Raw genomic sequence first — 12024 nt, forward strand, 5'->3', positions numbered from 1 at the left:
TTCTTTTGTTACATTCTGAAAGACAGCCTCTGAAATCTGAATGCTTCATTTGAATGAAAAAGAGGATCACAGAACATTTGATTTTTGTTCATCTTTCCCTCTTTCATTTGCCCTTTCCTTCACCTTCTATTTGTTAAATTGCCTGAGCAAGGTTTAATCAAACAATGTAATGAAGGCTGCTGTCAGCTGCCAATTAAAACATCCAAGAGATGGAATTTTGAGTTGTAGAAGGGCCTGGATTACTTGGAATCTTTTTTCTTCAGTCCTTCCTTGTGGGTGGGATCTGTGTGCTGGTGAGCTCAGTGATTGTGCTCTCTGTCCCTATGGATCCTTTATGCATTTTTAATGCCCTCCCTCACTTTTTAGGATTATATATTCTACTGCTGCCAGGCAGTCTTGCCTGTGGTACGAGCATACCTTCTTGAGACTATTTTTGGATCCCCTCTCCCGCTTTGATTCCTGGATTATTTTTTCCCTTTCCCTTTTCTTGGATTATTTTTACTGGCCGCTACTGCATGCTAGTGGTGGACTCAAGGAAGAGGAGAGAAGATAGAGCAATAGTAGGAGAAGAGAAATCTCCCCATATTCTGTTTGTTTTGGTGTGGCATTTGGTATAGCATTGACTATATTATTGCCTTTATTTGCATGTTCGTACCATGCTTTTTTATTAGTTAATGGGAGAGGAGATGGTACGTAGTTTTTCGTGTTTTTTGCCTTTTTTTAAAAAAAGAAGGATGGTGTGTGTATGTTTTATTTTGCCATTTTCCCCCTGAGTGTGTGTATGTGTGTGCATGGGTGTGTGTTTTTTTAAATTATACTTCATAATTTACTGCCCAGCTCATCCCTGCTTTATAATAGTATTTAATAGTATTTTAAGGGTTCTTTAGAGCTTTTGGATGAGTATCAGATAGAACCTGAACCTAAAAGAGCCAGTCTGTTTCAAGTTTGATAAAGGGACCTGCACCTGAAAGACCCAAGAACAAATGAGGCACCACTTGAAAGGACCTAAAACGAATCCAACACAGACCTTTTCCCTGTGCAAATTCTTAGGCATCAGTACAGCATAGCTGGTGTGAACAGGATTTCAGCCTATGAGCTTGTTACACAGAAGTAAAGGTTTTCTGTTATGAGCTATCAAAATAAATTTTTGCTCAGTTACATTTTTGTATTATTTTGTCATTTGTGAAGCAAATGGGAACAATTCTGCATGGTGCATGGAATGAATAAATGACAAGAATATGTATTGAGAGCTGTCTTTGGAAAAAATTATTATTAGACCTTTGAGAGGAACCCATGAAACCCTCAAACAACTTACAGCCCACAGAACTATCTGTTTGGTGATAGCAGACAGAATGGGCCAGAGGCATACTCTGAGTTTTAATATTTGTTATTTTTGGAACATGTATTTATATGTGTGCATGTGATGAATACTGCAGTTTATAGCCAGTCTACTAGTATAACTGATTTGAAACAGTTTTAATCAATAAGACTCACTTGAATAATAAGATGTTAGATAATTTTTAAAAAGTATACAGTATAGAAAGAGTCTTCAGAGAAGAGTACTTTGCCTCTGAGGCAATGCTCACATGTATAAGCTAAAAATCAAAAGGTGTGCTTTTTTGTTCAAAACTGTTTATTCATGTGGAAATGCACTGTGACTGAAGTATATACAAATAATCCAGGGAAACAGGCACGTTAGTCTGCAATCCTCTGCAGTAAAAGCCAATAGAGACTTTTGTAACACATTATAAACTGACAAGTGGTGGGTTTTTTTTTGGAGGGGGGGAGGTTGGCAAATGTTTTTCTGCATTGTAGCATCTGAAAAAATGGATCTTGTTGGTCATTATAGTGCCGTGAGAATCTTTTTGCTGAAACAAGTATTATACAAAGAAGGAGCCTCAAGGGGCAGTGGTTAAACTGCAGTACTGCATCCAAGAGTCTGATCACAACCTGAGTTCAATCCCAGGCAGCCAACTCGAGGATGACTCAGATTTCCATCCCTCAGAAGTTGGTAATCTGAGTATCCAGCTTCCTGGAGGTCGGGTGGGGAATGTTTAGCCTGCATAATTAAATTGTAAACTGCTCAGAGAGTGCTTTAAGTGTTAATGGCCAGTATATAATCAGTGTGCTTTGCTTTGTGTGCTTTGCTTAAGATACTGAATTGAATAGCAGCCCACTATTTAAAAGTAAGAATTCAGCTGTTTGATTTAGTTTGGTTAATTTCAGTAGGGTCTGGTGATGCTTCAGTGTCTTTTGAATACAAAAATATTACATTTTAATCTACAAACTTAGTCCAGTCTATATCGAGGATACAATCCACCCAAAGTTAAACTTCCGTTATTTTAACTTGAAGATGTTAGTGCATTCCAAATTTCCTGTTGAATCATTTAAGCTTCGAAGTGCTTAACTTTGTGTTGTATCCTCACTGTTCTGTATTATCGCTGCATTTTTAGAAATCATCCAGTTTTTACAGGACAACTTTAGCAGTAGGTGCTGAAATAAATGCTTTATAATAACAACATGTGAACTTTCTGTATTCTGATTATCCATCAAAAAGCATTCTGACAAAGGAAATGTGTGTGTTGTTAGATTAAGATTAATATTTTATAAGCTTCATGGCAGTTATATTTTGGGCCTTCTCAAATATTATTGAAATATATTGATTTGAACTTGGGGTACATTATATACACCTTTATTACTTGTGGAAAATTTTCAATTTTAATTGTAGAATGTTTTATACAAATGGTTTTCAGACTTGCCATATTGTGGGGACCTTTTCTATACTGATATGACTGCTTAGGAAATTTCTTTGTTTTATAGATGATCCAGGAGTATTTCTAGGATTTCTTTTAAGTTGGCATTTGTGCCCTTTTTGTCTACTATGAATAGTATGCATCAGTGCTTCCCTTGTATAGTATAGAAGAAGATCAATAACAGCAGCTGGCTTTTGAATAGCTCATAGGGATGGCTGAACACCACCCTCCTTGATTTACAGAATCTTCAGTGTTTTGTGACCATCTTCTAGAGGTTTTATGGGTGCTTGTAATTATGCTACAGTGTGGACAGTCCCACTTTGCACAAGCTGTAGTAAAACCATGTATTTCTGTGTTATGATTTTGTGGCCCAAGTCTGTGTAATTCCCTGCCAAAGTTGTTGATAAAGTTCCCAGTAGACCTCATAGTTAGGGAATGATGCTTCAGCTGTAATACCTTTATCCAGTACCATGAAAACAGATCTTCTGTTCTTCACAGGACTCAAATCTAGTTCCTAAGGCATAGGAAGAGGATTAGCATCAACGTTAGAAACAAGATGAACAAAACTAAGAGGCTTATTGAAGGAATTACTATATCTGCACAAAGGAATAAGGTGACATTCCTCAAATTATAGGCTATGATTGCTCAAATTACTGATTAGATATATTTGGTTACAGTCCATGACATGTAAAAGTCCTCCTCAGCTAAGGAGCTTTCAACAGCTTTTTTCACAGACCAGATTTCTCTGCATTCCATTCCAGTTAGTCCCTCAGACCCAGGAATGGATGCTGTATAGCCATCTCCTTCCAGCTTTTTCTGTTGCCATTGTCTTCTAGGATTATTCTCTCCGAAGAACTACTTCCTGAATTTCCCTCTTGTACTTCTGCCTGAAACTTTCTAGTATTGGTTTCTGAAGCTTGAAGCTTCGCTACAACTTCCCAGCTTAGCTTCCAGCCAGTAACTCTGGTTTTAAATAAAGATTTATTACTACAATGTTACACTATATTACAGTATTACAGAATATTACAATATTAGCCAAGGTTTCTTAGGTCATTATCAAATGTAAAACACACTGCAACGACTGTTGCAGTCGTTGCATAAGAAGCTTGTGCTTCTTTTGTTTCTCCCCAGAAGAAACTTATCTTTCATAACAGCCACAGCACAGCACAGCTAGGTTTCCAGATTTAGATCTAGATCTTGTATATCTGTACCATCTCTCTCTAAATGCTCTGAAAAACACATATTTTACATAAAAGTTCATGCATGCAAAACATACCAACAAATATAAATACAATTTTCCTTCACAGTGGTTGATGGACCTACTTATACTCCCCATTTCTGAGCCCTCTTTTTCCATGGTAGAAGTTGTGACTACCACCAGCTGCTGCCCGATTCACTTGCGATACTCTTCTCTGAGAATGATTACTGTAGGAAGGCAGTCTATTGAATGAGCCTCCCACTGGCTGCAAATGATGTGCAGCACATTCCTTCTGCAGAATTACGGAAGTCCTAGTGCAGCAAATGATGCTTCAAGAACACTGTTTGCATAATTCGTTGCCATTAGCTATGTTTTCACTGAGGAATCCCTGATAAGCTTCCAAGGCACCCCAGTGTTTATTGAAGCACAGTCAGAAAATGACTGGTATGGTTTTCATATATTATATGAATACATATTTTACCCCTTTAGTTTAATCTTCTAGACAAAAGAAGCTAGGGTCAGTGTTGAGACCGAAATCTTGTTTGAGAGATTGGTCATTCTTAATCAACATGCCACCAATGGTCTTTAATAAGCATCATTTGCTACAAAGCTCATCTCTGCTGCAACAGTGAAGGAGGTTTGTCATTTAAGTTTAGGAGGTTTTCCATTTGAGCTGATTGATTTCCTCACCCCTCCCGTGAAGGAAAGTTACTTAATTGTTGAAATAGTTAAGGTTACTAGAAATGACTAAAGTACTTAACTAACTTTTTTTTTTTTGCATGGCTATTTCAAACGGTCACTGCCACTGCCACAGTATGATGGACACTCTTAATTTCGTATGGTTGTCTCCAGGCTTGTTCCTGTATTAACATTCCAGTTTTAATATTGTTAGATAAGACATTGTGCTGTGCTGTAGCAGTTGCATTCTTTATATTTTAAAACTTCAAAAGATATTTTAATAAATCTTTTACTTATTGGAAAATATACAGAACTAATACAATGCGCATGGCTTAGCAACCTTGCTTTTGCAAAAGGAGAGATGATAGCTAGTAAGGACTGTATTCTTTATCATCTCTTTTATTTTAAATTCAGTCACCTGCAGATCGATGTAAGAAAATCCATGCTGGAGATGAAGTGATTCAAGTTAACCACCAAACTGTGGTATGTATAACTAATTCTGTATCACTTGGAGATTAAGACACTTTAGCTTATCAGCAGCATATGTTCAAATGTTTTATGTTTCATAATTTTATTAGTGTTTGCATGAGAGATCTCTAAAAATATTTTGTTATTTTTGTATATTAAGAAATAATATGAAAGGAAACTATTCCAAGGAAACTATTTCTAAAACTAACAGATATGTCATGTATTCTACAGGTATGCAGATATGTGCTTGGGAAATTCTGGGAGAACCAGACTGAAAGCACAAATCTGCTGATCTCTGATATATTCTGACAGTAAATTCAGATAGTTGAATGTCTACCTGAATTCACTAGTCTGGTAGCATTAATGGAGCTACCAAAACCATTAGTAGATATACAAAGTCTATAGATTTGTGAGCTTCTGGTTTTGTTTTGTTTTGCTTTCCTTGTTTTTTGTAAAAGCCAAAATGACTTGAGAAGGAGCTGTGAGCTTTTAGGGCATGTAGAATAAATATCTAATTGGCAAATGAGAGAGAACGGAGGAAATATATGGGAACGAGTTAAGGCTAGGATAAGAGAATGACCCTGCTCAGGCCTTTCCAGTTAAGAAAAATATTGTAGGTAAATACATTTTTCTTAATTGGAAAGGCCTGAGCAGGGCAATTGAGGGGAAGATGAAGACACTGAGAGGTTTTTCAATGTTGCTTCCCTAAACTGTAAAAAGAAAGAAAGAAAGAAAGATCGCCCTTTCCTTTCCCCTTCTCCAGGAGCATGTCTGGAGTTACCATGCTTTTGTTGAGATGGCAGCCATCCTTAAATTTGAGCTTTCCAGTACTGTGTATCTCGCCAAAGTGTCCTTTTGTTTTTCTGCCTTGGCACTTACTTTCTGCCCCCAAACCTTATGAGGCTACAAGGCTCCTTATACTGCAACACTGTGCTTTCTAATTAATTATGAGTGAGAAATGTCCCTACAGGAAAAAGTTGAACATTCTTATGCACTCATAGAACTATAATTTCCATAATGGAAATTGTGTTGTGGATCAGTGATGGTTTGCAGTGCAGCAGTAGGTTACACAGTGAACAATAGTTTACTATAATGTACAACAGGTACTCTCCCAATCCCTTAGGAATGTGGCTTTATAGATATGTGCCCAATATATTTGCTCATATCTATTATATTATAATCTAGAAATGAAGTCAGGCAGAAGGAATTGCCAGAGATGGGAAAAGTTAGCCTTTTCTGGACTAAAATTTCCAAAATAATAATGTCAGTTCTCCGAGTTGTAGTAAAAAAAAAAGTACCATTCCCATCTCGCTGCCTATGAGAGCTGTGCATTTCAGAACATTATAGGGTGTGGAATACGAACATACAATAGCTTTTCCCTTCTGGTGGCATTTTGTTATACAGTCTATGTGAGGAGTGTTTCAAAGTAAATAAATTGAAGAAATAGTGATGTGGAAAAAAAAACATTCATTAGGAAAGTGAAATGGGTTTTTGAGGCTGTTACCTGTACCTCAGCCTTCTGTGTGGGAAAGGGAATTATACCTGTGTGTGAGGAGAGCAATACTTTAGATGCTAAAATAGCGTATCAGATATATCCTCCTTGTGAAAAGAAATTTTCCCACGTGACAGATTTTTAATGTGATAGTTGTTCCTTGCTGCCACCGGGCATGTAGAAGGGTTAGATGGTGCTGGAGCGGAATGGATATGGACAGTTTTCATCTTGGTTGCATCTTTAATCTCTAAAAACCCATTCTTGGAGAGCAAGGCTGAGAAAGAGACCTGTGGTGATGGAGATAATTGTGAGAAAGTAATCTCCAACAAGGAGGTACACAAGGAGTACATCTAAGACAGAATGGGTTTTCTTTATCGACAGAACCAAGGGACAGGGATTATATTAGGGGGAAAAAATTAATAATAGAAGACTGACTCTCAGAGAAAAGACACTTAACTGAAGGTCTCTGAAAGGGCAAAGTGGCAATATGAGCTAGCCTAGGGTTCACATAGTTGCAGCTAGCTGCTCTTTGAATAACTAGTGACTCACTCCTAATGAGCTAGCTGCTGACAAGGCCTGTGCCTGCTTTGTCCTCTCCCAGGCTCTGTTTTAAGAAACAAGGCATCCCTTTCGAGATAGAGAAAGCAAGACAAAGGTGCTGAACATTTCTTCGGCCTGCTTTGTGTCCTCTCCACTAAATCAAATTAAGATTAATCTCTGTGGCAAATAATGCTTCTAGGCCAGGAGGGGACAGCTTTGGGGGAAGTCAGGGTAATTTTTCAGATTCCTCTATGCTCAAGGGGTAGTTGTTTTGTGGAGGCCAAAACAGGAAGAAGCATGTCCTTTTCATATTCTGTGGATTATTTTATAATTTTTCCATTATACTAAAATTCCCTTATAGTAATGATTAAACCCCAATACGTAAATGATACAATATAGTTTTATTTAAATGATATTTGCAGATTTAACTTTAATTGGTTAAATAATATTAATTCATTAAATGAAATTCATGTAAAAAGTAATTAAATTATATCAGACTCATTCACTGACATCGGTTTACTTAAATTACAAAGGCAGCACTGTGCACAGACTACTTAAGCAAGAGAAAAAGCATGAGTGATGGAACCAGCACCAGTAGACAGCAGTTCTGTGAATCCTAGAGGACTGAACCTTAGATAACTGCAGAAACATGGATGAAGAAAAGCAAAATGTATCCAAGGAAGTGGTAGCAGGACATTTTAGGAGGTCACATTCCTAGAGTAGAACCATTGTGTCAACGCTCCTACAATATGCTTGTGAAGATCAGTAGACTGTGCTTTTTGATCTTTTACAAGGATGCTCCTTAAAAAGGACCCAAGGCATTTTACATAATTAGAAGATAATATCTAAAGCTAAAACATTGAGTATGCAATGGTGGCTTAGTTATGAATGTGCAAGATAAATTGCTGAAAGCAGCTAATTGCAACTAGTTGACAAAGTGCCATACATGTGCTAGGTGTACAATCAGGCATATGACTGACATACATCTGGTGTGTCATCAATTAACTGTAGAAACATCTTCAGTTTCTCTTACATGCACAAAACTATCCAGTAGGAATCTTACTGCAGGTCTGTCCATTTTGAGTTTGAGTCTGGCAGTGTTCAATGAAACTTTCTCCCAAGTAAGTAAGCATATGACTGCAGCTTTTCAAAGGAATCCATTGGTCCCTATTCCACACCAGCATCTGGTATAACACTATGTAACATTAGCATGGCTTAATTTGGATCTCATATACAATGCAGGGGGGGGGGGGAACTGACATTACCTAAGCCAGATAATCTAGTTATTGTTTGCATTCCTTACATTAACACCACAACCCTGTATCAGTTATGTTAGTGGTATGCCAACAATAACCCCTACAGCATCCAGGCTTAGAAAACCTATACCCAGTGAAAGTGGCTTATCCCAAGGGCAATGGCAGTGAACCTTTTTGAGCCCAAGTGACCAAACTGAAAAACAACCCCCCCCCAAAAAAAAACAGTAGGCGATGGGCTGCGGTTGTGGTGGAATCAAAAGTGGCAGCAGAAGGGGGAATCCTAGGCACGGAGGTGCCTCGAGACCCCACTCCGCATCCACTGCCAGCGCCAGCTGCTCCGGATCCTGGCCTGCCGCCTGTCAAAAGACCAGCACCGTGGCTGCAGCCATCTCCGCAGGTTTGGCTGTGCGGGGGGGGGGGAGTAGCGATCTAGCGACTTATGGCTTGTGTGCCCGCAAAAAGGGGTTTGTGTGCCAGCTGTGGCATGTGTGCCACAGGTTCACCATCGCTGCCCTCAGGTATAACTCCACTGCATTATTGGAAGATGCAAAATGTTGAACTTTACAGCAGTGGTCCCTAACCTTGGGCCTCCAGATGTTCTTGGACTACAGCTCCCAGAAGCCTTCACCAGCACCTCTGCTGGCCAGGATTTCTGGGAGTTGAAGTCCAAGAACATCTGGAGGCCCAAGGTTGGGGACCACTGCTTTACAGGATTCTAAGTTGTGAAAGCCTCTGTAGTGCAGGCAGTAACAGCACACAATCCAGCAGGTATCAGACTTTCTTCAAAACAAGGTTTGATTCCTTCACAGTCTAAAGACTACTGTAATAACATAAGCAACTGTTAGAACAATCAGTTTGTAAGTACAGGATACAGTGTCTTTCTAAACTCATGGTTTCCACTAATTTACTGACGAGATATGAAACAATGTACAGTGGTGCCTCGCATAACGAGCGCACCGTTTAATGAAGAATCCGCATAGCGATGCGGATTTTGAGATTGCTAATGCGATCGCAGACCGATGTTTTATCGCATTGCGATGGGAGAACAGCTGTTTGGCGGTTCCAAAATGGCCACCGTAACACCCAAAATGGCTGTCGTAACACCCAACATGGCCACCGGAACACCCAAAATGGCCGCCGGAACATGGGGAAATATCGCAGAATGGTGAGTTTTGGCCCATTTGGAACGCATTACACGAAGTTTAATGCGTTCCAGTGGGCTTTTCTGTTCCGTTTAGGGATGTTTCCCCATAGCGAAGGTTAATCCGGAACGGATTAACCTCGCTATGCGGGACACCACTGTATAAATGTATTTCACACAGAAAATTTTCTATTCAGTACAAACTCATTTAGTAGGATGCTCATCTAGAGAAATGGGACTGTCCTTGTCCTGCCTGGAGATATTATTCTGATAATTATCAGAATTGCAACAGGTGGAGGGAGGAGTATTAATCTTTGCTGTGATTGTGATGAAGCTGTTGCACATGCTGGGAAAGAGACCTCTCAACTGTGGTTGAAGGCAAAACCATCACAACTTTTATTATTGCTACTACTACCACCACAAGCATAGAAATAGCAAAATATTTCTTGAAAAGAAATTCAGTTTAAAAACCAGTTTTAAACATTATCATTCTTTTAAAAAACAGAGTGTTTAACAACATGGCCCTGGGCAATCGGGGAGAGCCGTGGACCAAGTGGTTGGTCTCCACAAAAAACTTAATCATTTTTACCTTACAGTGGCTGTCACCCATTCTAACTGGGTTTTTCTTGCTAACCGGCTGGATTTCTTGGGTGTTGCCCCAGCACCTGCAATAATCCAGCTACACAAGTATTCTGATGTTACAGAATGCAGTTTCTTCAACATGCATAACCCCACCCCATAATCCCTTTCTTTATGTCAGCAAGGGCAAGTATAAAAGATCGAGGTTCCTGCTCTCATATGGAGTCTGCACATCATCAGGAACCTCTCCTCATCAGACTTTCCAGAATAGTCACACTTACACCATCACCCCACAAAGTATGTTGAAGAAACTATACTCTGAAATACCTGAATGGAGCAACAGTTGATATCAGCGGCGACTAGGAGTCTGCCATGTTATGATCAATAGATCTTAAGTAACCAATACATGGAGGAGTTCTGAGGACAGGAGAACCATCGGGTCATGAGCTAGTAAGAATCAGGGCAGGGAAAGATTCCCTGTGTGCTAACACCCATTAACATAGGTTTTACTGAAAAGCATCAAAAACGATGAATGTCTTACGAAACCTGATCTAAATACTAGCTCCTGTGATTTTGAACATTTCATGGCAGATATCAGGGTGAGAGTTATAGTTACTGCATGCTGGCTGTGGGATTACTTGATTTAAAGGTGCAAAGCCCAGCTAGAACAAGAATATTAATATCCCCTCACTGGAGCAGTGGCAACTGCTATTAGCCATACTACAGAACTCAGTTTCAATCTCCACAGCACTGGAGTGGAGATTATCCTCCTGTGTGCAGCAGTGGGAGATGAACACCCATAGGCACACAGTAAAAGTTGTTGAAAACATCTACTGTTGATAGCTATTAGCATATATGATAGCTAGTGGATATCATATACATCTACAATTCATGCTTTGTTTTCCAGCGTGGGAGACAAGGCTACTTGTTGGTGAAGGAGAATTGATTTACGTAGTTTAGATCAAACAGCTGACAACAGTGTGGGTATATGAAACGGATTTTCTTACTGAAAGAGTTTCTCATTGAAACAGTGACCTGCCACCCTGTGCTTACCATTGAGGGATGTATTGGCTTTGACTCCCCATTTGCAACAGTGGAGTTGAGTTTCCTTTCCTGTTGGTGTTTTGGATAGAATGCTGAGGCAGGCACCATCTTATTTGAGTTATACCATGGTGTAAGAGTACTGTGTTTGAGCAGAGAATTAATGGGGATTTTATGCTTTGTTGTCCTGGTATGAATAATGCAGATGGAATTGGGGTCAGTATATTTTGATTTTCTCCATTTCTGTTGCAAACATAACTTTGTACTAACATAGGACGGGTCCTAAGATTTGGACTAAACATGATTGTCAAGTGGAACATATGTTGCACCACATCTACTGTACCACCTGTGCCAGTGGAGTTGTGTTGATGATGCAACTCCATATAATGCTTCATTTGCATATTTCTGGCATTCCACTATCACAGTGTCCCAATTGGTGATGTATCTTCTCGAAATACTAGTACAGGGATTTAAACAAATCCATAATGCTCACTGGCTAATATATTAGCTTAAAGTAACAATGATTATTTTCAGTAATTTATTTCTTGTAGAAGAGCAAAGCATAGATTTCTTGTTTAATCATTAAGTCATATCCGACTCTTCGTGACCCCATGGACCAGAGCACGCCAGGCTCTCCTGTCTTCCACTGCTACCCAGAGTTGGGTCAAATTCATGTTGGTAGCTTCGGTGACACTGTCCAATCATCTCGTCCTCTGTCGTCCCCTTCTCCTCTTGCCTTCACACTTTCCCAACATCAGGGTCTTTTCCAGGAAGTCTTCTCTTCTCATGAGATGGCCAAAGAATTGAAGCCTCAGCTTCAGCATATGTCCTTCCAGTGAGCACTCAGAGTTGATTTACTTAAAAATAGTTTTTTTCAC

General features: G+C 39.3%; 1 protein-coding gene across 5 annotated transcripts in view; it reads left to right on the forward strand.

Moving 5' to 3' along the window:
• The window catches only part of CNKSR2 (connector enhancer of kinase suppressor of Ras 2), a 234762-nt gene that overhangs the window by 95127 nt on the left and 127611 nt on the right, over positions 1-12024 (forward strand). For 3 of the 5 annotated variants that reach the window (XM_020789172.3, XM_020789171.3, XM_020789175.3), the window contains exon 8: positions 5044-5112. The exons of the other annotated variants lie outside the window; for them this stretch is intronic. In XM_020789172.3, coding sequence (XP_020644831.2) covers positions 5044-5112 — 69 coding nt within the window. The remainder of the gene's footprint in view (positions 1-5043; positions 5113-12024) is intronic. 5 annotated transcript variants of the gene reach the window in all.

This window comes from Pogona vitticeps, chromosome 3, assembly GCF_051106095.1.
Source record: "Pogona vitticeps strain Pit_001003342236 chromosome 3, PviZW2.1, whole genome shotgun sequence".
Lineage (NCBI taxonomy): Eukaryota > Metazoa > Chordata > Lepidosauria > Squamata > Agamidae > Pogona > Pogona vitticeps.